This window comes from Galleria mellonella, unplaced genomic scaffold, assembly GCF_026898425.1.
Source record: "Galleria mellonella isolate WM207_F2 unplaced genomic scaffold, CSIRO_AGI_GalMel_v1 utg74, whole genome shotgun sequence".
NCBI lineage: Eukaryota > Metazoa > Arthropoda > Insecta > Lepidoptera > Pyralidae > Galleria > Galleria mellonella.
Genome location: NW_026442147.1, coordinates 1789336 through 1817271, shown reverse-complemented (window position 1 = coordinate 1817271; position 27936 = coordinate 1789336). Strand labels below are relative to the sequence as shown.

The window sequence follows — 27936 nt, the reverse complement described above, 5'->3', positions numbered from 1 at the left end:
TAATATGCGCGGATTTCAGAAGTAGAAAAACAAAAACAAGTAGGAAGAGAAAATATATATGAGATTTTAAGTTTGAATTTTACGAACTCAACTGTGAAAATCGCATTTAATTTACACTGATGTATTATGCTGTGTTCTTCGTTCGTTCGTTTTGTCAACCGCAGTTAGCAATCGTAGTTAGGCTTTTAGAGATGTTTTAAGATGGACGCTGCTGCTCATCCCTCGCCCTCTCTTAGTCGACTCTTACGACACCCACGAGAAAGGAAGGGGTGACCTATTCTATGTCGGAACCACACGGCGAAAAAGATATATAATGAAGTTTATTTAAAATCAGTTTAAATATTTATACAGACATATAATACGGATTAAATTTACATAGGTGGTATGATGCATAGATATGATGAGGATGAGGTGCGAGGTAGGTCGGAGTGAAGGTAGATTTCCATAATCTTTCGCAAATATATTCGGCACACGCTGCTTGCGTTCGTCTTAATTACAAACGGTTATGATGGACGACATTCTGCTCTGAATACTAAATGAATATGTTTAAATACTATTTCATTATATTACTATTTAAAATCGTATGTAGGTACTTACAATGAATTATAATTATGGACAGTTGATCCAATCTTTGTATGAGTAATACAACAAAAAATTAATTATTCTTTTAAAGGACATTGAAAATTTAAGAAAAAAAATCTATGGTACAAGAAAGTTGATATCTTCAATAATCCATATTGTAATTAAGATTTGTTTATTATAATAAGTCTGTAGTTTATAAATATATGTTCGGTAAAAAGTTCACTTTATTTGGGTCAATTAAGCGTGGAACCTCTACACATATAAAATTTACTTGTACACAAAAAATAGGGTAAAAAGAATCTTTTCTTTTTTGAGGCTGGTCGAAATATTTGTAAATAAAGATACGTGTAGAAAAAGAAAATTACAAATTTAAATAATAGTTCTATGAATACGTTCTAATATCGAGATATGTGTACGAAGTGTGGATAAGAATAAGTATATTAGAGGAAGTCTAAAAATTACGCTAGTATTTGTTAGAAAAGTAGAGGTAATCGTTTGTCTTGGTATGGATATGGGATGCTCAGTAATTTAAATATACAGAGCGTTTCTTTTTCAATCTCTCTTTTTTGTCATGTCGTATACGAAAATCTTGAATAATAAATAGGTATTGATGTGTCAAATGCTATTTTGAAATCAGATCTAGTTTCATTCAACATGTTGCCCATTTTAGCACTTAGTGAAAGTAAGGATGGCGAAACGTACGTGCATACGTGACAAAGATGTTAAAGTAGATCTTAGTTTGTTGATGTGTACGAAACTTAAGATACATTCAATAGTTTTCGAGCTTTTATCTCGAGGTTGATAACGAAGTGTACGCCAATACCTATTCATTCGATTAAGTAATGAATGATCTAGCATAATCTTGTAGATAGATAGCGAAATTGATTTATCAAAATGTGTATGTACAAGATAAAGAGTAGGTGTATTTATTTATATATCATTTTTGTATACTCATATATCTGTCAGGATTTTACACATTGATATTTTACACAATCGTTTCTGAGATTAACGAATACTTTTCAAATTTAACTCTTAACGCAGATGGTACCAGTGTTATGAACGTTCTTAAATATAACATCCTCGTTGCTAGCCCGATCACGTTTTATTAACATTCATTAATATGTACAACCGTATTGAATTCCATTCGCGTATATAGAATTGGGAGTTGAGGAATAATTTAATAAGAAATATATATTTATAAAATATGTATGTTTATACTAGTCTGTGGTTTTGTCCATTTTAAACAAAAATAGGTTAGTTGATAGGTGATTTATTAGTATTTCAAATTAAATTCGAATCGAGATCGAAGGGGTAATTGGGTAACAAATGTCCAAGCATCATAATTAACGTTCACATTTATAACATTAGTAGTATTAGGAGGTTTTGTCATGGTTTTCCCAAGATACTACAGCATGGGGATAAAGAGGTTTCTTCAGGGTTGGCAACTTGTGCGTAATACCCCTGGTATTGCAGGTATTCATCAGGTGGGCCGTATATTTGTTTGCCCCCTCAGTGGTATAAAAAACTTACCAAGATTAAATACAGGTTATTCCTTAATTAGAGGTTATCCGTGTATCACATTACTGAAATTAGAATCATTAACACGGAAAGTATCGTACAACGGAACAAACATTAAATGAAACTTATACCGACCTTTTACGTGTCCGTTCCTTAATAAAACCGGGAGCTTATTTCGGGCTTCATCTTTATTCCGAATGTAGATACAATCACTGCCTAAATCGGATTTCTTTGATAGTATTGCCGAAATTCAGTGGTAGAAAAAAAGGCGAAGAATCGATATCAGTAGTGAACGGTGGTGAATCTTTGGTATCTGGGTGGGTAGGTATCTATATAAATTTATTTACCAACTGAATTTAATATGTAAAGACAGCAGAGTTAAAATTTTGAATTAGATCCTATTAACATTATAAACTAACTTCTACCCGCAACTTTTAGATGACGTTCCGAAATAAAACATACACTTGATTTTAAGTCAGATCTTCAGATATACAACTGTAAAAATTGCATTAAAGGTGTAGTAATTTTTGTGTGGTTCCGTAACAAATATACAGATAGACAAAAATTCCAAAATTGATTATTTTGGCTTGTATTCCACTTATTAAGATACACTTGATATAAATTTTTCTTAAATATCTTTTAAGTAGAGACATCGTCTAATTACAATTTTATTATATTAGTGAGATGTGAAAGTTTGTAAAGATGTGCATGTTTTATATATTTTTGAATGAAATTTGCTATACGAGGAGGTTATATCCTAAGTAAACGCATAGGATACTTTATATACTAATACACATGGGCAAAGTCGTGGGAACCGGTTATTATACTACATATTTTATAACAATATATTAACTTAACCTTTATTTCTATTTTACCTTTGATTTTATATATATGCCAAATCCATTCGACATTCATCTTAAATTAGGGTTTCTTAGTTGGCTAAGTTTTGTGTTGTTATTAATGTGAATGATGACAGCAGTCCAGCCATCTACACGTATTTAAAAAAAGAGTGCTTTATAAGGGAAACAAAAAAGAAACAGTTTCTTTCCTAAATTCTTTAATATCGTTTGATTTCATCACCGAGATTGTAAATCACACTTTGGTAAAAAACAACAAATCGCGTAACATCAAAAATATAATTACATACATCTAACGAACAATAAAACCTTCTGTTAACAATAATAAACTAAACAATCCAAAAACATATCTAAGATGCATTTATTACAATTTAACGAATAAGTTACTAAAATTGACTTGATTATTTCTTATAACACAGAGTAATGATATAGATATATCTTCATCTAATGATTTTAATGATACTAGCCATTGAGTATAAAGGAAAGATAAGGGTACTTTTGATGATAATTTTACAATATAATATTTTTCCAAGAAGATAAATAGGACATAAAGATTTAAGAATGTTTTGGTTTCTATTATCTTTAATATATTAGTACCAACTACTATGATAAAGGTCCCACAAGTACTTCAAGACTTAAGAAATGTGTACTAAATTTATTTTACAATCAACCAATTTCTACTTTTGAAATGTAAAAAATACATACCACTGTAAATACAATAACTATGTGATAGATGAACATTGTTCAAGATCTTCTAGTTGTGTATTTACACAGAGTAAAATACACAGAAACAAATAATAGAGATCTGGTAAAATTCACGGCACAGTTTTAGTGGTGAAGATGTAACGCAGGAGCACTGACATATCGATCTCTTTTTATTGCTTTTAGAACTAATCTATCACTTCGATCTCAATTAGGAATATCCTCTACATAAGGAATAATTATTTACACAAATGTAGTTCACACGTATAGCCTTATCGCATTCACACGAATATTATAGTTCGGTTCACAAACTTATATAACCATGTATATGGTTTATTAATAGAATTTGAGGCTTTCATTGACAAATATCACACAGATGTCGTGATTTGTTCAATAAGATGATGTTCACGACGACGACAAGGTATTCTGCAGGAGCCACCACGGCTCCAGGTGCTACCACGCCTTGCTAATCCTTCAGGAACACTGCGTGAAGGTCGCAAGGGTACTGTACGCCGATAGCAGTCTGGGCAATGAGCAGCAGAACAGCAGACACGGTCGAGTGGTGCTGCGTACGATAGTGATTTTGGTAAACGAGAACCACAAGAAGAACTTGGCCAGGCACAGTAGGCTGTAGCGCCACCAGCGCTACACGCACACCATGCCGGCTCACAGCGAGGAGGTGTCACACATGGGCACGCCTCAGATATAGCAGGTGCTGGCGCAGGAGGCGGTGGGTCAGGCTCTCTTTTCGAGAACCCAACGAAGAACAATAATAAGGCACCAGCTAATGTTGTTGCAGTCGAGAAATAGAAGCCAGCCCTTGGAGCTTGCTGGTTGATGTATCCGGTCACGGGTACACCAACAATCACAGGGATCGCCTCAGCTCCTTGAACAAAACCTACAAAGATAATAAAATTTTTAATTTGCACGTGAAATGACAAAGTAAATCTGACATGAATACTCGATACATACCCCAGACTTTACTAAAATGCCTTCCTCGAACGCGTTCCATAGTGAGCATTTTTATTGAATATAAAAAGCCTCCTAAACATAATCCATACATCCATGCAAATAGAACATATCCGTGATAACCTTCAACACTGATTAAGGCAAGCATGGAGATACCTAGAAACATTTATGATATTAAATATTTAAAAATAAAGTGAACAGATGACTGCATAAACTATTAAATTTCTAAAATAATATTATATTAAAATATAATACTGATATAAATAATTGCTATATTTTTCTTACCTATTCCCAGCATAGCGGTTTGGCACAAATATTGTTTAGAGACAAGGCACTGAGCCGACGGTCGCACCAGCACGAGCCCAAAGCCAGCGCAACCGAGGACTGCGGCAAACCCCAGAAATGTCTGGAGCAATACCAATGCACTCTCCTCTAAACCTTCTTGAAATCCTTGTAAAGCCTAAAAAAGGTTAACTGTTAACTTTGAGAACAGCAGACAAAATATAATAAATACTTAGTAAAGTTGGCTTACCAAAAAGAATACTGGAGTATAAAGCCCGAAAGCTGCTAATCCAGCGGCCAACAACAAAACTTTAGCAGGGCGAGAACGGAGAGGGCTTAGGTCGATAAGAGGAGGTCTTTTTAGGCCTTTCTTTTCTTTTACCTGTCATAAAAACAAATGATAAATGATAACAAGTGGATATTTTTATATTCTGAAGACTTTTCCTTTTACATTAAAGTAATATTACGTTGTAGAAAATATACTTTTTATATATGTAATATATGTGAGTTAATAAGTGAACTCAATTAATCACGAACGCTATTCAAGAGCACACTTTCGTCGTTGAAATTTAAGGAATAAATTCTTAATAAGCTTTATGTTTATGATGGAATCTTAAAATACTTAGAATGTTTATAAAGAAAAGCGAATCCAGCAAATAAATTTAACTTGATGGTTTTCTTTCTTGATTATTTCCTTAATTTTAAGGCCATGTATTTTATTTAGAAAATATAGATAGATAGATACTCTTTATTGTTTCCTCCAAAAGATTACAATAGTAAACTTATTATAAATATAAATTGAGTATCATAATACTGACCTTTCGCCGTTGATTTTTAAGATGCAGGATAGCACGTCTTTGGGGATGATAGAGAGAGGCACTTCGGTAAACAGCGCTCAAAAAGAAGGCTAATACAAGTACTCCTGTTACTGCTTGCAAACCTAGTCGCCATCCAAGTTTTCTAAAACAAGAAGTGTAAAGTAAACAAACCCTGTGAAATTTGGAGTGCCTGTGGTAAAAGTCAGGAAAATATTTTTAAAGATTAACAAAATATCTTTATTGAACTAATGTCAAGTGTATATTTTTAGTTCCGCTTAAAATTATTTACAAGTTTACACTTTACTTTTATTATACTCGTATTTAATAGCAGTTTTTAAATTGAATTTAAGTTAGTGATCTAGAATGAAACACTCATACGCATTATGGTATAAACAATTAATTTATCTCAGTATTAAACTAACTACTTAATAAAGTATAAACTAATCCCCTTATTCATTAGGAACTAAATCGTCCTATGTACCTATTTTAACTATTAGATTGTTTTCTCGCTGTCTTTCAAATTAAGAAATTATAGTATAATTAACTAATTTAACTCACTATTAATCCAACTACTTAATAAATTATAAACTAACCCCCTTCTTCATAAACAACTAAGACGTCCTACATACCTATTTTAACTTTTAGAGTGTTTTCTCGTTGTTTTTCAAATTGAGAAATTAATGCAAGAAACATTTTAATAGCTAAAATAAGTTTGTCATTTTTATAAGAAGCTAAGTAAGTTATCTATACCTAACACCAACCTATGCTAGATGAAACGCAGGTACGCTGAAATAATTACCTATTTCAACAACAACAACTTACCCTACGGCCTCTTTGTAGGCAACGCTGAAGAGAGCAATGCCAACGCCCCCGCCAGCATGTGCGACTAGTTCTACAAATTGTCGCCTTCGCCGAAAGTACGCGCCAAGCACGAGGCCCGCAGCTTCACGCACCAGCCCGCAGCCTATTCCTAGCACCACACCTGTCATAATATAGATTTCAAGATCATTATCATTATCAGTACAATAATTTATTGTCCATTGCCGAACATGGATCTCAACAGTTTGCTATAGAGAACTGTTTTGAGCTACCACCATATTTTTTGCAATATGAGGTCTTCACTATATCTAGCTAGAAGTTCTCCTGCACTGTGGTTATTCGCACAGTGTCGCCACTCGAAATCTTTCTTTCTTTTTTCTTCCTTATCGGCTGTCAGTAGTTATGTGGCTAGATAATTTTCACTTGAGCTTGTCAATTCTACATACTTGCATAATTTATATTGAAAAATCTGTTTGATTACTTATGACTAATTTTTAAGAAGTAAATACCCGAAGATAAAACTTGTGTATGTGATTTAAAAATAGTATATATATAATAGTAATGAGTAGTATTGCATATCATAAAAAAAAAATTAAGAAAATGTGTAAAATAATTGATAGTCTCAATTTGTTATACCATAACTAAGCATTGTTTGATGGAGCTGCGTAGCGAACGATGTGAAGAGACAAGCGAGGGGTAACAGCAGTCCTCCTAAGAGCGCAGCCAAACGTGGGGACTTCTTGCGACCAGCCACCAGCGCGCCTGCTGCCCGCGATACACCGACGCATATCGCTCCAGCCCAAACTTCACAGAGAAAGGAATTTAATGTATATTGAATATAATAAAGGGGAAAAGTTTGTTTGTTTGAACGTTTTAATCTCTGGAATTACCAGCCGAATTTGAAAAATTCTTTTTTCATAGCTCATTTTTAAGGATTATTCATAATTACGATTCGACCACGAGCGAAGCTATGTGAGTCAGCTAAAGAGTAAGCTAAAGATTTACTACTAACTATATATATACATATACTACATATGTATTAAGTAGTCAATAAATGACGAAATAAATTATTATGAAAATTAAAAAAATCACATAATATTTCAATGGTACCTACTAAAATATAAAAAAGGAAGTTTATTGTAATCATTAAATATGATATGAATAGGGTGGAACATAAGGTAAAAAATTTAGATGAGTCGAGAAATAAAACTATTAAAATTGAGCTAAATAAAAAAAAAAATAACATGTCCTGTTTCTGGTTAGATATATCGTTTATTTCTATTTTGTACTTAATATTATATTTTTTTCTTTCCTAAAATATAGGCCAATATAATTTTGTTGCTTACGGTAACATCATGATTACTGGATACAGTGCAAACAATATATTAATTATGTTGCTCACGTAATATACGCCTGATGTCAGTGGACGTTTTTTCTTTGGAACTAGCTAGCACGTTAATTGGGCGAATATAGTGAACGAGAGATATTTCTCAAAACACATTAGCCTGAATGTGAGACTGTAATTTGGGAAATAGAGCCAGCCGTTTCAGGGTTTCACTTAACGCAATTACCTACGGTGAGAGCTTCTTGTGCATTATAAATACCGTCGCACTCGTTTTTATTGTTTGGATTGCATCTTCTTTGTCTTTCTTATGAAGGACTTTTTTTAAAACGAAAAACCAATTTTGTTTTCACTATCGTTCCGTACATTCTTGGTTATTATTCAAAAAGATAATAGATTACTTATTCGCTGGCGATCCATATTTTAATTTTAATCAATAAAACATCATCATTAAATATAATCATCACAATATGTGTTTTTACAAAATTAATCGATGGCCCGGTAAGAATTAATTTGCCTCTTATTACGTTCTTTTTTCTTATCAGAATACATATTTTCTAAATTTATCCTGATAAGATAAAGAATAAATTTTTAAATTTTCTGTTTCTTAGTTTGGAACAAATAATAGAATGTCAATAAAATCAGACTAATTTCGTAGATCGGCGAGAGTTTTGTCATTCGGAATTTTTACATTCAAACGCTTATGAATAAAAACGTCAAATAGAATAGGTTTATTATAATAAACCTATTCTAACTATTGAACTGTTTTATCCCTTTCTTTTATGTTACGTTCCCAATTTGAAAGAAAGGGTTAAATGGTGTATAATTAAAATAGCGTTGCAGAAAGTTCTAATTTTTATGAATAAGAGAGTAAGAATTTCAAGAATCAAATAGAGTACATTTTTTCCAAATTGTATTTATTCATATACAATATCATAGTCATGAAGGTTGAGGGGTATCAGTGGATAATATATGTATGGCATATTTGGAGGTATCAACTCATTTGTAGGGGGTAAATGTGAAAGCGAAATTATTGTTTTTGGGAAGTTGTTGTTTATAAGTATAATAAATTTTCGATGGTTATCTTCTTAAATTATTCTATTTGTTTATTATGTTATGCACAAATTGAATAATATAAGATTTTGTTTTTACAAACAGTTTGACAAAAAATAGGACTAACACTGTGGTAAGGCATAGTTACTGCAAAAGTATTATTAAAATGGTGATGATATCGGATAATAATACAAATAATACAGTCGAATTAACAACTAAGAATACTTTTGTTTCTTCTACTTCTATTCAAATTGTGTTATAAAAATAAGCACATTCTTAAAAAATATATATACATAAATCAAATCGTTTGATTGCTATAGACAGATGCCTAGATCTCCTGTAGTAGAGTTTATAGGACAAAACATTGAATAAGCTATGAAGGAAGACGATTGTTTAGTATTTTCTCTTTGACTCTATGTATATAGGCAGCAGTTACCACTTCAGGTGAGCTGTATGCTTGTTTACCATTCCAAGTATCATAAAAAAACATAACTTTTGGGAGATTGGACGATCCCGGTTAATTAATATCTTCTATTAATACTTTATTTTAAACTAGCAAGTAAAGTTATGTATATACCGTATATTTATATACGTAATAAAAGAAATAGTAAACAGATATAAAAAAGCGATTATTCATATTTGGGAATGAGGCAGCAAAATGCAGATCACCAAGATCTGTATAAGTAATCTCCGGAGAAGTTATAAAAGTGAAGGCGCCAAGAATTGCTAATTCATGTTTTTGGATTTCATTATTTCAATAGGATAAAAGGCCTTATAAATTTGCACGGTTTTTGTTAATATAATATTAGAAAAACCCGTGATTATAACTGCTGGCGTTAAGAATCATTGTTCATACAATATTTATACACATACATAAATTAAATATACTACTGCAAAATACTTTTACTACTAGGTACTTCTGTACGGGTGATACACACTTTTTACTTTTTATTTTATATATGATAATTTTTTTGATAATATACAAATAAAGAATGATAACTTTTTTTTTCTATATTACGAGAATGTTGACGATACGAGATACAAATTGGATGCTCATTCGGCCCTATTTAGGGGATAAACTTTTCCAAATTAGGTCAAGTCTGAATGTTCTGGTACATAATTGGATTATCTTGGTTTGAAATAAGGTAAAGGATTATTAAGGCTTTTCAACCGACTTCAAAAAAAGAGGCTCCCAAATTGGTCATATTTTTTATGTTTCTCACCTCATAACTATCAGTTCTAAATTGATTCAGATTTTTTTTTATCTGAAAGTATATATTTACAGACTAGTTATATAGAAAATATTTAAATCGGTTCAGTAGTTCAGTTTTAGGATCTAAATAATTGGTTTTGCCATAATTTAAGTCGGTTTTTTGTGGGATGCAATCTTTAATCGTCGTATCGTAATAGTCCGTAAAACGTAACGAAATATTTTTAAATCCCCACTCATTTTTTATCTTTGTAATAATATAATCATTATTACTTAATACTTGTCTATTTCTCAAATCTACCAAGAAAGTGATTATCTGTAGGTAGTTTCTCAAGATATAATAATATACAATAGGTATATAATATAATAGATTCATGATTCAGGATTATGGATTCATAGATAACATAAGTTTTACATACCTGAATAGTATTAGAGGTACTAATACTATTCAGGTATATACATATATACCTATAGTTAAACTAGGTATCTAGTACATATATCTACCAACAAATGTTTTGAGCAAATTGCGTTTAAAGTTCGCTATGCATTTTAACAACTATGAATAAATTTACGTACTTTATGCAACAGTGCACGCTACAGTAGAACAATATATTCTTTAGTACACTTTACTATATTCCACAATTCTTACTATATTATTATATATAGTGTCCACAACGTGTTAGATAAGTTTCAAGAGATTAAGAGCTTTATTATGTATTTGGTCAAGTTCAGTGACCGATGGAGTCTCGTTTTCTCGTCTCAAAAGTTTTGATTGAGTAACTTCTTTTATTAGTTCTACTAATAACAATAATTTGGCTAGAATTTCGATATTGTAGAATTTAACAGTGGTTTCCATTTATTATACCCTTTACGATATTCCACAATGCATGTATATATATAAAGGAGATTAGGTATGTAGATGTATTTAAAGTACTGAATAAGACAAAAATTAAGTACTTTTTAAAAATTGCATAAATGTAAACATCTTAATATATATATTAATAAAAAATAACTTACATGTTAACATACACAACTTACTAACAAAAAAAACATAATTACGAGATTTTTTTTTAATTTTGCATTTTTCTAAGAAATATCTGTTTATCCCAGTGAATATTGTATTATTTACAGTTATAGGTAACAGTAACAATTTTTCATCAACTGGACTTTTAGCTTGCAGGTCACTGCAGGCAAATAACATAAGAAAAAAAAATTGTTGAACGAGTTAACAGTTAATTACCTTAACTCAAATCCAATTTTCATTGGAACTGAGGTAAATGTAGGTAAATATTTCCTTCATATAAACATTTAATTAAAATTGTTAAGGAGTAATATTAAATTCATTTCATTAAGCTATGCAATTCACGCCTTCACCGTAGCATGGAAAACGAAGCTTAACTCGTTAACGTCTCGCCAAATAATTTCTAAGGTGGTACCTATACAATTGTGACAGAGTTATGTTCGACCGCTCCGCCCAATGAAACCACTGACAACAAAGACTGCGTTCATAACCAAAATTACTTCTACCTCTTAATATTCGGCCTATGTCGTGAATCTCGGAAAATTAATTCAATAAATCAGTCGGGGGCGCAAATACCGGTGACTGGGAAAGTTCATTTGCTTAATATCCAATCTTAAATTTTACTTGTCAAAACACTGTGGCTTGTTAACCCAAATTGGGCTGTGATATAAAAACATTGTTATATAAAAAAAAATATTATGAATGATTTCCAAGGAAGCAACAGACAAATTAAGGAGAAATATATTTTATTGGGCAGGATTTTGAACGAAATCTTAGAAATATAAAGCGGTTAAAGTGAATTCGTTTACATAATATTGTGAAGCTTTCATTTGGTTCATATTGTTGAAAAACTTCTTTCTTTGTTTGTTTATTTTAATATTACTGGAGGGTTGCCGTTGATAGATTGCTTTCCGAGTCGAGCAGTTTCCTGTCGACCTCTATCTACTGTACTTCTGAAATGGTTTTCTGTTTCACTCGTACATTCAGTGACGACTTGACACATCGAAACTATTATCGTTTTTAGGGGTTTGTATAAAAAGGAGGACTATTGTTACGCCAACGATAACTCTACCTAATCATCTAAATGAAATAAAATACTGTTTAAAGTTTATATAATATTTATGTCTCTCGAATAGAAGCTATTCAAAAAGTTTATTAAGTATTTATGTTACAGAACAAAGGAGTACTTCAACTCCTCTAAATACGTTGAGAAATGTACTCGTAAGAAGCATCACCTACTTCCTCTTAAGTACCGATGCGAAATTGCGTATTTATTATTTTTGATGAAGATTGGTAATGGTTTCTTTGACAGTCCCTATCTTTTATATCAACCCTCTTTACGTTAGATTTATTTAATTCTAAGATAGAGTCGGCAAGATGCGTGCTGAGTCAGTGGTTCTTTGATATTTTATTTTTATTTTGCTTAACTAATTACTTACAATGTATGTAATCACTTTAAATTTAATGTTAATTGTACCTACGTATCAGCGATGTCATATGCATTTTGTTAAATCTTGTTTTTATTTGTGAAAACCTGTAATTGGTTTTTATTTTTACTGTTATTGTAAAATTTTATAGCGGTATTTTCAATAAAAAATAAATTAATAAAATAAAAAAGTGTAAAAGCTTATGCGGTTACAAATTGACTGGTTATGGCTAATTATGAATTTGTCGACTGTAATTGTACCCATAGTCCATTTATACGTTTGAAAGAAGAAATAAAGTTATAAATCCAATTTCAATCTTAAATTTTATGATCTGATATTTCGTAATAGTTTGTATTTATACAAATTCATAAAATAGAATGGATTCATTTGTTTGAATAGGTAATACAAAGTTTTCATTTAATAAGTAGACAGTTATAATTAATAAATTGGTCCTATGTCATATAAATGATTAAATAATTTTAATTGGAAATCATTATATTATAAAGACAAATTCAAGAAAAAGAAATAAAGTCTCAGTTCTCATGTCAATAAAATTATTTATAGTGTAGAAACACTTGTCAAAAAGCTACTTTTATGGGACATTTTAAAACGGCTGAGAGGTAATTTTATATGATATGATAGAGAGGTAATTTTATTTTATATGATGAAGAAAACAGTTTTTTATATTAAATATTCGGGGTGTAAACTTACCGGCGTGGTCAGCAGTTGGCCCTAAATGCCTGAGAGCGTACACGTGGAGCGCGCCGTAGGCTAGCTGTAGGCCAGTTGACAACAGATGTGCAAGAAACGCTGCCCCGCACACGATCCATCTAGAAATTGACACGGAATTAGAATCTTTATACTTTATTTTAGCATTATATCATAATCATCATAACAGCCTTTAACTGTCCACTGCTGAACATAAGCCTTTGGGGCGTTTTACTAGTAGTTGCTACACTTGACAGGCGGATTGGCAACCGCAGTTAGGCTTTAGAGATGTTTTAAGAGGGACACTGCTACCCATTCCTCGCCCTCCCTTAGCCGGTTCTTACGACATCCACGGGAAAGGAAGGGGTGGCCTATTCTATACTGGGATCACACGGCCAATATTATTAGCATTATATATATTATACTTTTAAATTTTATAAACAAAGAATAACCAGTAATTTGAAGTGCTATTTTCATATTAATTCAATTTAAATTACCATTTTCTTAATTATTAACATTTAGCGTTAATCTGTAACTTTACCCATGTAAATAAGGATTAATAAAATATGCAAATATGGACTACGGTCCATCTGCGTGTTAAATTACGTTACGATCTATTCTGCTTTTTGACCGCGAATAAGTAATAAATTTAAACATAATGAATGTAATAAAATACACGGATGTTTAGGAACAAAAGTTAAATAACGGTTATTATCCAACGGGTATTTATCCAAATTACGTAACATTATATGTTTTTGTTAAGTAATTATCAATATGCAAATACATACAAGGATCAATAATTGCGGAACGCATCAGCCAGCTTCTATTTTACCTATACAAGAACAATACCACAGTAGTTACAGATACCATAATGCTAATGGCACCCATATACCTACCTCTAGCGTCAGTGATTGGATACTTTTCTTACCCTTCAAACCGAAACAGATTAACATAGTTCGATCTTATGTATATATCTTACAGTAGTCTGATAAATATATAAGACTGAAACCAAACAGTGGTCTTAAACTAAAACTAAATCTTAAACTAATTAAACTTAATTTATTCAAGGTAACATAAATAAGTTATTTATTTATTTGTTAGTACATACTTCAGTAATAGACACCACTGAGATATATAATTAATGCAAAGGTCTTGTATATAATAATTCTAATAAAGTTGTAAAATGGGTACCAAAATATACCGTATACGATATAGTGAAATTGTGAAGCTTGTAATGACTGTTTTCACTGTCTTCGGTCTGCATTCCAATCACAATAACGTTGGAAATGATCCCCAAATTCAAAATACAAACCTCGTATTTCTATGTCTTCAATGAATACAAATGAACGTTTCATAGAAAAGGAATTAGGTAATGGAATCATAAACAAAGACGCAAGTTTGGGTGGTATGCAGATGGTATCTTGTTTTTATATTTAGACGTGCTAAAAATTGTTGGAACCAAACGATTGGGCAAGAGAGATCAAATCTTTAGAGCGATTTTTAATACATAAATGTAAAAATGAATTTATCATTATCATAATAAATACAGTCATACATTGTCTACTTATTGAAAAGACTTCTCCTAAGAAATGCGATAAACAATCCTGAGCCGTGATTTTGTGTAACAGGTTTGCGTTCATTGCATGGTCAAGGTGCCATTCGAGAACTATTTTCCTTGTCGTTTATCAATTCTTCGAGTTACGTGGGTAGCCTATTACCACTTCAGCTTGCTAATCTTTCGAACGATATCGATCACTGGTTCTTTTGCGGATTGCCGAAGTGAATTATAACCTACTCCGAAACTGTGTGAGCGAAATAAACGAGAAAAAGGAACTATGCCCAAATTAGATATATATATATTAAATAAGGTACGATATACTAATATAGCATAGCATAGGTACTTTTCTATATGTGTACATTGAGAAAATTAAGAAGAATAACTTAGTAAAATGGATAATAAGTCAATAATAAACGATTTATTAATAACATATATTATTAACGTTGGTGAAATACACATTCCTGTTACTAAACATATATGGTTTTCATTAGAATTATTTGCTATCATTAGTATAGGTGCGAGGGGAGAAAGAGATTGTTACTAATGCGAACTATCAGTCCCATCGTTATTAGGTCGACCTCCACGCGGTTCCCCCTGGAAACAATCGTGACTTATTTATCGTTGAATTCATCACGATGGGCTTACTGACTTGCCTTTTCATCCTCACTAATCATTCCTCACTGGTGCCCCGCCATCGTATACCCTTAGCGCAGGCGGAGTTACCACTCCATTATCATTCATAAAAAAAAGTATGCGTGCAATCGCACGCATCGCTAACACTCGAAGATTGATATATTATCCAGTGATATGGACATCCGCAAAAAAACACCTAGTATATTCTAATTATAAGGTTTTAAAAAATATATAAAATACAAATCCCAAATTAAACATTTACATATTTTTAAAGTAGTGACTTGCATTTTGCAAAATAAATTATGAAGTAGTTTCTAATACAACATAATTATTGCTTAGTATATATACTAAGATAAGGTATTATAGTACGTATTTTTTAATGTTTTACAAAAATGACAATTAACATTTTTAATGCATTAAAAATATATGTAAAAGATAAATTGGGGTAGCAAATATAGCTATGGAGATGATATTCAAAATATAAATTCGTTTACCGTTCGAGAGATGAGATCGGCGTATCATATCAAATTCATAAATTCCCCCAGGTAGATAAATTCCCTGTATGAATCACTTATCTATATTTTGGTCCAAGTTACTATGAAATTGTCTGCAAGTCACAAATGAATATAAGTTAGGCATTTCTTAATGTGACATTTATAAATGTTTGAGAATATTTTAATGATTATATCGATCATTAGAATATGCAGAAATTACAGGCTAAAGTTAATAATCATTCTATAGTGACAAGTGACAAACATGACGACAGGTATTAGAGTAATTTGCACAACTAGAATATATATATATATATATATATATATATATATATATATATATATATATATATATATATATATATATTCGCTAAAATGATCTCTTAGAATATGTTTATAGTATTATATATTCCAATTTGCTACAGAAAGAATGTTCATTTATTGTACATTCATCATTTAATCATCTTGTCTTTATACCATTATGTAGGGTCGGCGCAGTACATTTTCCTTTTCCATTAATTGATCCCTATTAGCAGTTACATTCACTATTTTCTTACTCTGTTACATCTGTTTTTTTTTTATCATTTTCGTTTAGCTTTATTATCTGTTAAAGGTATCTATTAGGTATACTAGTTTATTTTTAATAATTCACGATAATTCAAGAAACTGCAGCATGGGGTTTTTCAGAAGGGGGATAAAGAGGTTACTTCAGGATCCGCAACGCGCGCGTAATACCCCACGAATTGCAGGCGATCATAAGCTACGGTAACCGTTTACCATCAAGTAGGCCGTATACTTGTTTGGTATCTTAGTGGTATGAAAAAAAACCATAGGCTTATATTTCTTCAATAAACGTCTAAATACAATACAATCATATGTTGGCAAGACAAACTAGTCATGACTACGATGCAATCTCTTAGCCGCTTTATTCTGTGACGTTTTTCAGGAGAGATATACTGTGCCAGATGTGAGATAAATTATGTCACGCTTGCTTGCTATACAGCTGTCATAGTAAAATCTCACAAACTATGCTGCCAAAAACGTAGGCAAAAATTACATTTTGTTTGTAGAGAGTATACAATGTAAGTACATGATCTTCTTTCTATAATAATATACAATATCTTACCGATATGGATGTAATCGAGTATTTTCATGGAATTTATTAAGATTAAAAACTCTTAATGATTATCGTGGTATATAATAAGTTGTTAATAAGTTCAATCATAGTATGTTCAATCTTCGATCGAATCAATTGTGATATCACCTAGTAGTTGTAGTAATACCGTAAGTTGTAGTAATATCGTAAGTGTAATTTACAAAGCTTTTTTTTTATACAACTTAGAATGGCAAACAAGCTTGACGGCCCACTTGATGGAAAGAGGTAACCGTCACCTATACACATGAGCAGTACCATGGACATAACAGAGTATACTGTTTCGCCCATGATACCCCCCATGCGTTACCATTTCTGAGGACTCAGGTGTTATTCCTCTGTACCCTGTAAATTCACGCCATATCCCACCCTTCAAACCTAAACACAGCCATGCAAACACGATTTGTACATTGTTTTTCTACCACTACTTATTATATATGTGTATATATAATACTACTTTCATCCCAGTTAATAATCAATTTATCAGTAAAATTTATAAACGGAAAAAACTTTCGGGAAAAAGGTAAGCTGTAAGGTGCATGTAGAATGTAGGTGTCACAAGCTTATCTGAGTAACTTTTTGGTATCAAATTTACAATATCATTAAATATGTAATTCAAATAATTAAGGATAAGTTATATTAGTTACATTAAATTTAGTTGGTCGCTTATGAATAAAGATTTTGAACAGTTCCGATGTTAGTTGTATATAATTCATTTTATTACATACGTGAATACCTAAATTGGCCTATTGTTATAATTAAAAACTGTATAGGTAATATACAATAATAATATATACAGAGTGATTATAAAATGATTATATATAATCCTATTTTCTAGTTAATATTATAAATGTGTAAGTTTGTTAAGATGTTTGGATGTTTTTCACTTAATCACCCTTAAAAGACTGAACGGAATTAAATGAGATTTGGAACACTGGTAGGTTACATCTTAATTTATAGGAAACTTTATATAATGGTTCATATAAGTAACACTAGGATATAGATAGTACTGTCCTATACATATAAGAAGTTTATTAATACATTGTAGAAACGAGTCACCAATAATGGTTACATTATATTATAAAATTAAAAGTACTCGTAACCGGCGAGCGTGTATGAAAAGATTGATGAATGTGGAAGAAGCGAAAGAGGTTTGTTTGAATCGAAGCATTTGGCGTTCCATTGTTTCTGCCTACCCTAATAGGAGACAGGCGTGACGGATATGTATGTATGTATGTTTATTATAAAAGAATATTTTTTTGTTCAGTAGAGGAATAGATGTCCCATATTATGCAATTCGGTCGGGTTGGTTAAGGGACGTTCATTAATTACGTGAGGTGTTTTTATAATTTGGATTCTCTTCCCTTTTCCGGAGATGTGGCGAGATCCCTCTCCCCATTTACGTGAGATTAATATGTAAGATATGAAATAATTAAATTTATTTCATGTGTTCATATATTTCACGTCATTTGTTTTTTTTTTTCAATTTGACGTGAAATTTTCATCTAACTCTCCCATACGTGAAATTTGGTCAGACTTCCCATTTAAAGCTCCTTGACACGCCTCCTTTGAGGACTAGACGACTGGTGTAATATAATTTTACGGCATTTGTCAGTAATGCGGTCTTCCATTTGCTAGCAATATAGGGTATATTTAGGGGTTAGGTCGATTTCTATATGGCCCCTCTTGGAAACCATCGTACTGAATTCCAGGTGTGTTCATCACGATGGGCTAACTGGTCAGCCTTCCATTCTCACTTATTATCTTTCATTAGTGCCTCGTCAGCGTATACCGTTAGCGCAAGTAGTGTTATCATTCCATTGTCATCCATAAAAAAAAAAAAACATGAATATCACATAATATTCTGTGACCTCTATGGCGATGTTCATGTCGATGAACCATGGTTGCCCCTATCCATCAGGTGGGGTTTCAGTTTGTTTACATAACAAAGAATATTTAAAAAAGTACAAACCCCCATCCTCCCTCAGGATAGAAGTGGTGTTTGATGGCCCTAGTGTCAAGTTCGCGCCTGCGCAGGGCGGGCACGGTGCGGTGAAGCGAACGCAGTTCTCGTTCGCGCAGCGCACCCCCCGTCGATTCCTCTTCACCGTCCCCCCAACCATCTGTAAAAAATAATAGCATTATTGTTTCAACTTATTTAAGAGGAGTATTCTTTGGATGCAGATGACTCAGAATCGTTCCGTATAGCATTGACATATTTAAGATTATTTGAGGTATGACCCCTTTAATAAGGCACATATGTGCTCATAGATATGTTTTTATAAAGCTCGAGCAAAGCTTGAGGTGAGCATCGAATTATTCTGGGATGAACGCAGACCTCATGAGAGGCGGGCTTCCCCATAAATATACCTCTGATCTATAGACAGTCTATACATAGAGGAGATCTAAGTATGTTCAGTTCAGATTCAAAAATATATTAGTGCCTATTTTCATCATACTGTGGATGCTATTACGATAGATAAATTATTTTAAAAGAACGATGAAATAGAATGGAAGAGATTTTCAATTACATTGTATTGTTTTGTGTGTACATTACATGATATTTTGATAAATTTTAAACTGATTTTAATATTTATTTTCAAATCAATATGATTGTTCAAAATATTCAATTTCTCTTAATTAAAGTACTTTAGAAAAAAAATTATCAGCTATATCCCGTAGTTTTGCCCACGTCAATCAGTACATAAAATATTCTATGTGCTCAGTTAGGATTTAATCAGGTAATTTACGTGGGAAGTCCGTTTAGTAGTTTTTACGTGAAAGAGTAACAAACGTCCATCCATCTATCATTACAAACTGTTGCATTTATAATAGTAACACGATATCAATTTATAGGAATATTTTTCATACATTTGTTAGTGAATTATCTGTCTTCAAAATATTTGTCAATTGACGATACCTGTCGGTCAATTTCAAATCGAAATAAAACTTACAAAATATAGTGTATATTGGTTACAGTATTCCCATCATTAAACCGGTGACGGCTAAGTACAATGATTTCTTTATCGTCTTAGTTGTCAATTTTGTGGATCTTTATGAGAAGGAGCAAATTTTTTTTTTTTACAACACAGGGGGCAAACGAGCATGCGGCTCACCTGATGGTAAGTGACTACCGCCGCCCATGGTTACCCACAACACCTACGAGATTGCAGGTGTGCTGCCGGCCTTTTGAAAAGGAATATGCTCTTTTCTTGAAGGTAAGTTCGATCCGTAGCAACAATACTGTTGCTACGGATCGAACTTACCTATACGGCTATACAGCCGTAGCCCTAATTTAATAATCTTGAGGGCCTACCATGAAATATTTTCCGAAATTTTGGGGCCGAACGAAATACAAATTTGACGGTAAAATTACATAATATATACTGTTCAAAAATATTAAAACATCGTTCCTTTAGACTTTTATGGTGCGATTTATGACGAACAAAATGTTAAGCTACATTTATTGGGCCAATTTCGGAATGAACAATAACACCAATTTGAGTCCGAAAATTCAAAATTTTATTTCATGGTAGACCCCTTGCTTAGTACACGTTGAATAAGCCTCCGTTGTTAGATTAATCATGTGTATAATTCGCCAGATACATTTGTATTGCCAAAAAAGTTTTTTGGCTAGATCAGCACAATCAGCAGTAATGGTATTTAGGCGAAGCTGTATCCTCGTAACCCTAGTACATTAGTTATAATGGAAATCTTTTTCAAAACAAAACAAACAATATAATAAATAAAAATACGATCGGCTGGCACATTAATAAGTAGCTGTATATCAAAGTATGGATTTCAATTTCAAATGCTATCTTATAAACGTCAAATATATCTGTTTGGTTAAGTCTCGATTGTGTATTTAAACCACGCGAAAGTTTAAAATAAACATTTTCTTGTTCAGAAGTAGATTAATAATTGAACCCAGTAAGTAATAAATTTAGAATTTTAACCTTTTTTGATGTGATTGCATAATATCTTAGATAAATAATTGAAATGTAATATGGTCTTATTTAAGGACCACACAAAACAACAACTATTTACTGTATACAAAATTCTAATTTAATGTTCAATCTCCTTTTTACTGAAATCATTACAAAATAATGTATTATAATTGTTGTCTATTATAAATATTGTAATAATTTGAACATAGAATCCCGAAATAATTAAAGTATAGGCAAGAGAATTATGTGCAATCATTATAGTCACGCATTAGCATGACACGATGGGCGTCAGTTGCAGATAAAGTATGAAATTGTTCTTTGAATGCTCATTTATTGTATAAGAAATTATCCTTTTAATATGGTATGGCTCATTATACTCTATTAATTGTATACTTGACAGTAAATATTTATAGACCTTATTGTAATTTACTATAAATTTTCAGTTAAACTTTCGAGCGTGTCTGTCCAGACAGTAGAGGTAAAATCACTATATATGGATTCATTATTATGAGAGGTTTTCCCAAGAGACTACAGCATGAGGTTCTTCAAAAGGGGGATAAAGAGGTTTCTTCAGGGTCGGCAACGCGCGCGTAATACCTGTGGTATTGCAGGCGTTCATAGGCTACGGTAACCGCTTACCATAAGGTGGGCTGTATGCTTGTTTGCCACCTCAGTGGTATAAAAAAAAAGAGATTACAGAGTAATAAATATTCCAGATCCGCTATATTACTAATAAATATGAAAAATTGTCTGTTATTTATATAGGTAATTTCAATTTCGTAGCGGTTTATATTGACAATTTGTTTCTGTACTATAGAAACAAATTGTCAATTTTTTGAGAATAATGAGTTATATATTATACATTGTTTTGATTAATCAATTTAGTAATGTTACCCATAAAATTCATGCTGTAGCTTTATTTTAGTGAAAGGATTTTTAGAAAATGCTTAACTTTCTGTGTTAGTTTATTGTGTAATGGTGTAATATATTTATAATGTTAGTAGTTTCAACAGTGCGACAATGAGTCAGTCAGTATAACTCTCCTGTGACCCGTTTTCAGTTGTGGGCTGTTAATGGGTTGTTAAGGAAAGATCTCAAAATATCCCTTTCTATTTTATTTTGGTACTTACCGCTATGTATATTTTAAAGATATAGGGTAAAATGAAATCATTAGCATCTTTTCCATCAAAGAAATCAACATACATATATAGCAAGCACAAATTTAAATCTTCTTATACAATTTGATAGCTGGACGTACCGTATTAGTAGGTTCTTTTTTTTTAATGGATGATGATGGTATGGTAACCCCGTCTGCGCTATCGGTATACAATGGCGGGGCAGCAGTTATAGATGACTAATGAGGATGAAAGCAGGTCAGTTAGCCCATCCTGACGAATTCAACTAGAATTATCCACGACGGTTTCCAGGGGGAACCACGTGGAGGTCAACCTGACAGGGTATATTGCTAGTATTAGGGCTATTTGACCCCATTACTAACAATCCCTTTTCCTCCCGTATTAGTAGGTTAGAAATTGTTGTTTTAAGATTTATGTTTCCTCGGGGAAAAAAATCTTGTGGTCGTGAAACTGCCTCGAACACCATAGATTAGCTTAGTTTAAACCAGTAGGAGTTCAGCAATACTCACTCATTTCCATCGGCACGAGTGGGTAAACGTTTCGTGGAAATCTGTGGGTATTGGATTCTAGGTCACTGCTAGAGGTGAGTGAATATTCAGTCTAGACGGATTTATTTTATTTCTAGATTTATTTCCCTAAATAAAATAAAAGTAGATTATTTATCTAAATGAATGTTAATGATTTTGTTCTAGGCTTTATATGTAAAAAAAGTACCATGTACCATAGTGCGGTAGACAGTTGTAGCTGGTGGAGAGCGGTTGGCGACAGCGGCAGCGCGGCGGCGGGGCGCGGGGCGGCGGCGGCGGCGAGGCCGACGGCGACGGTGACCACCAGCCCGGTTCCATCAGCCGGCCATGGCTGCACCCGCACCCGCACCCGCGCCCGCGCTACCTGCACACAAATATCAAGCACGAATTTAAGTAATATACGCAAATAATAGAAAAAAAGCTTTTTCCAGTTGGTACATTAACCAATAAGTTTAATAGTTAAGAATATATCGTATCTTATTAATATAATGAAATTATAACAAAACGATTATAAGAGGCGCTTAAGAAGAACTGTCTGTTTGTATGTTTATTTTGGTATCACGCAAAAGTTACTGCACCAAATTAGATGCGGTTTTCACAGTTGTATTCCTTAAGGTCTAACTTAAAGTTATATTCTTTATCTTGATTCACCATCTGGAAGAGGTCTATTTTATAAGAATTCTTACGTATGGATTTTAAAAGTCGGAAAAATTTCTGACATACGCGTACGAAGCAGCGGACAAAAAGCTTGTTTAGTATATTTACAGAAAATACAACGAAACTGAAAGTCACCTCCTTTTCCAATAAAGTTTATTAATGACTGACGGTTCAGTGTCCTATTAAATCAGCTGATCGACAGCGTAGAACTATCGTGATTTATAAATACGCAGGCCGATGTTACTGTAGCACCCCAAGGTAACATCGCGTAGCAAGTCTTAAATCTTCTGCTGCTTTTGAATAATTTCGTTAAATTCAAATATGTCTGACAGAATATTGTCAAGTCAAGTTTTACATTCATCTTGACGGTATGAACTGTAATAGCCATAAAGTAATATAAGATTATGTTCAAGAAAAATATAGGGAATTCAATCGTAACAAAATTAATGTAGAGCTAACATGGCAATAAAATCAATCGATTGGTAAAAGAAATTTTGCCAATTTGGCAAAAAAAATGCCATCCTCCCCAAAATGGCAAGCGGTGCCTTTTTGGGGAGGATGGAATTACAGTAGAGCTTCTGTGAGCGGGTGGAAAACCCCTACAACCCCTACAAGTCCTTCAGAAGTTATTTAATTTCGTCATTCATAAGTAGGTATGTTATACCCGAGGTGTGGAGCAGAGGTGCGATAGTCCTGTTCTTCAAGAAGGGTGACAATACCCTATTGAAGAATTATAGACCGATATCCCTTCTGAATCGTGTTTAAGTACTATATTCGAGAGTCCTGACCAATTGTCTTACGTGCAAACTCGACGACTTCCAGCCATACATACACTACGGCAAATTATGCAGAAGATCGAAGAGCCTCTCTGCCACTATGTTTGGCGTTTCTGGACTATGAGAAAGCATGGGAAGTACTACAGTCCCTCCAGCGGTGCCAGATTGACTAAAGGTATATCGAAGTGTTGAAGTGTATGTACAGAAAGGCTACGATGTCTGTCCGAATACAGAACCAAAACACGAAACCCATCCCAGTGCAGAAAGGTGTAAGACAGGGTGACATCATACCCCTGAAACATTTTCAGCTGCATTGGAAGATATTTCTTCTATTAACTCTTGGACTGGAAATGATGTGGTATAAATATTAAAGGCGAATACATCACTCCCCTTCAATTGTGTGCAAAAGCTCCAAATTACTCAGCAAGCTATGGAAAAGGGCTATGCTCAGAGTTTGCGTGATAGAATTCGAAACGAGGATATTCGCAAAAGAACCAAAGTAACCAAGATAGCCTGAAGGGTAAGTAAGCTAAAATAGCAATCGGCTGGTTACATAGCTCGAAAAACTAACCGATGCGGAAGAAAGGTTTTTGAGTGGCGACCCCGTACGGGAAAACTCAGTATAGGACGACCTCTACTGGATGGAGTGACGACCTCAATCAAATACATTGCAGGGATAGTGGATGCAGGTGGCTCAGGACTGTTCCTTATGGCAGTCTATGGAGGAGTCCTATATCCAGCAGTAAACGGATAATGGCTGAAATGATAATGATGTCGATACGATAAAAATTATGGAACATTCACTTTTATTATATAATACAAATTTATTTATTACTTTATGTGGAGAGATTATTAGTTCTAAGTTATATTGGATGTACTGGATACGGGTAATATATAGCTTTAATCGTGTGACGTATCTAATAATTCACTCGACGTTTATCTCGAAAATGTTCGCTTTCGAGAAGAAACATTTTACGCTTTTTTTCTACACCTTTGAGTATGGACAAAGCAAGATTAATAGCTTAGTTGTACCTAAGGGGCCTTGAAACACGAGAAACCCTCACACAAACTCTGGAAAATCTAAGTTGAAAGGGAATGGCTGGTGTTGATTTAGAGGACTAAATAATTAAGGGCCTTATATAATGTAGTAGTGTCGCTTGTAGGTACTTTATTCTGTCGAGCGTTTAATCTTATACCAAACGTAATTAATGCGGTCCAATATTATTATTCAAATGGAGTATTGGAGTATAAATTACTAGTTTTCGGTCCATGTACTTGTATTGTTTGAACCCAAATCCTTTAGTCCTGTAGTTAGAGTATTATAGACTCGCAAAATTATTCATATTGCCAATTTGCTTATTACCATATTGCATATTTTAATTTGTATTTATTGTTGGGATTACTTTAGTTATATTAAACATAAATAACTGTACAGACATTCAGCTGTTGATTCTTACCATCTTTTATTATCATGATCGTTGTTAAAAACTAGACTAAATTATGTAGAATTTATGTAATATGTAAGTAACATATGTATGAAAGAAACATTGAATCCAAATTTGAAAGGTTATTTCTCTGTGATTTTTTGATTTTGGTTTATTTTATATTATAAAAATTGTGAAGTCGATAACCTTAGAAGTTGCACTCTCTCGTGAAGAATTACGTTATACTAGTCGAGAAATATATGACCGAATGTTTAAAATTCAATGAGTGCTTCCTGACCTGCACGTAAAACTATTCTGCGATAATATTGCTCTCCCGGTGCAAGTCGCAGCACCATAAATTTTTATGTAGGTACTCAATATAGTAGTAGAATCTGTTACAGAAGTGTCTCTGAAACAGAGCGTTAGTATCGAAACGATACCGTTTTGACAAATTAAAAAGTGGTTTTGGAAAGATATTTGAAAAAGTTTTATATTTTAAATTATATTGTTTTTAGACAGTTTTATAGAACACTTAAAAACAATAGGTTAATAAAACCAAAATATTTAACTTCCAAATATCAGATTCGATAAAAATTCGCGTTACATTTATGCTGTCAGTATTCTTGACAATTCAACAATGACTTCCTAGTAAGTTAGTTTGGTTTTTATTTAAGTTTATAATTGTTTATGTTTTTGTTGTAACTGTCATTGGTATGCGCCAAATATTTCTTTATTTTTTTTTTTATTTCTTTAATCTAGCACTGTTGCTAATTGTACAACACTAGACCGGATAATTAGTGCGCACAATTACTCTAACTGTCAGCTCTCAACTAGGTTATAATTATGTTCAATTTTAATAAATGAAGTGAAATTTTATTATTTTAGCTCCTAGTTTAGATTTATGTAGGTAGGTAGATAACTCTCTAGCTATCTACATATCCTAGGATATCTCTATATCCTAATATATTTTTTATACAGAAAAGTTCCATTACATTATATTCACATTACGCGAAATTATCTCTATCTTCGATTTTTTGCAGTATATTCGAATATGTTATCAGTATTTATTCATCATCGGAAGTGAATCGAAATTTAAATTGACATACAAGAACTGGGTTTGTTTATATTTGCGTTTACAATTGAGTTTTTTTTAATCACAATAATAACTTCTTAAGTTACGAGGGTTTCCATGGTAGTATATTAATTTTTTTTTAAATGGTATAGTTCTGGAGTAAGTATTACTAAGTGTAATTTTATGTTATATTTTTATATTTTAATTTTATTGATATCCTCGTCTCTGTGACGTGGGCAAGTCGAATGCTACGTATGTGCACCATGATTATAGCTGTCTCAGAATAACCTATTATATGATAAATATGTCAGTATCGGTAAAGTCGTATGTCTGTGGAGATTTCAATAATTCAAGTTTTATATTTCAATATTTAAAGGAAAACTAATTTTTAAAATATGTTATATGAGCACTTTTTAGTCATTCAGAAACACCGAAAAATGCCAAACTTCTGTAACGTTCTCAATAGGTAAGGTTTATAGAAAGTGATTCAGTTCCGAAAAGTAATCTCACCTAGCACAAGCGCACCGCTCCACGCCTTCACTCACGCTGTAAACACTGCCGCGCCGCATCCGCTGCTCGGTGGCCCCCTACCGTCACACTTCCGTCTGCATCCCGACACTTCTTCACACTATATAAGCCACATTATCATTATACCACTGCGCGTAACCGCTAAACTAGTTAGTTCCCCACCGTCATACTAGTTCCTCGCCATCTTATGTCTTTACGCGTCCCGCCTTCGCATCCTCTTTAACAATTTCGAAGTCACTTTAAACTTTTGTTTGTCATCACTTATAACACGTATTACATTATCTTAGACAAGCCTCACCACTAAATGTTTGGTGCTGAAACTAATCCATTGATACCTGAAAAGAAATAGAAAATGTTGAGTATTTTATTGTTTATCAAATATGTAAGTAATAAATATGTATGTAAATAAATAATAAATACTATATAGACCATTTGGTACCCATACCGATAAAAATATAATAGTTTCAAATATTATCATACCCATAAAATTATTGTAGTATTACAGGTAAGTAGCTATTCAATTTCATTGTGCAATTTACCTATTGAGTGTTCACTTATAAATGTAATAATATGCTCATTATTGGAAAAAAAATTCATAACTAAAAGAATGATCTGTACTAATATTATAAACGTGAGTTTGTTGAATATTTATTTAACATATTAAATAAATAAATAAATAAATAGTGGTATATTAATTTATTTTAACATATATTATATAAGTAGGTA

At 32.6% G+C, this 27936-nt stretch overlaps 1 protein-coding gene across 1 annotated transcript in view; it reads right to left on the bottom strand.

Annotated features, from left to right (window-relative positions):
* Positions 1 to 3121: 3121 nt before the first annotated feature.
* Positions 3122 to 27936, bottom strand: part of LOC113516007 (monocarboxylate transporter 4-like) — a 77548-nt gene continuing 52733 nt past the window's right edge. Inside the window, exons 2-12 of the mRNA XM_026900337.3 lie at positions 27193 to 27545; positions 22948 to 23117; positions 19116 to 19266; positions 13312 to 13430; positions 7184 to 7351; positions 6551 to 6710; positions 5729 to 5870; positions 5161 to 5292; positions 4914 to 5088; positions 4632 to 4784; positions 3122 to 4557 (exon numbers count right to left, since the gene is read on the bottom strand). Coding sequence (XP_026756138.2) covers positions 4028 to 4557; positions 4632 to 4784; positions 4914 to 5088; positions 5161 to 5292; positions 5729 to 5870; positions 6551 to 6710; positions 7184 to 7351; positions 13312 to 13430; positions 19116 to 19266; positions 22948 to 23071 — 1854 coding nt within the window. The 5' untranslated portion in view covers positions 23072 to 23117; positions 27193 to 27545 and the 3' untranslated portion in view covers positions 3122 to 4027. The remainder of the gene's footprint in view (positions 4558 to 4631; positions 4785 to 4913; positions 5089 to 5160; positions 5293 to 5728; positions 5871 to 6550; positions 6711 to 7183; positions 7352 to 13311; positions 13431 to 19115; positions 19267 to 22947; positions 23118 to 27192; positions 27546 to 27936) is intronic.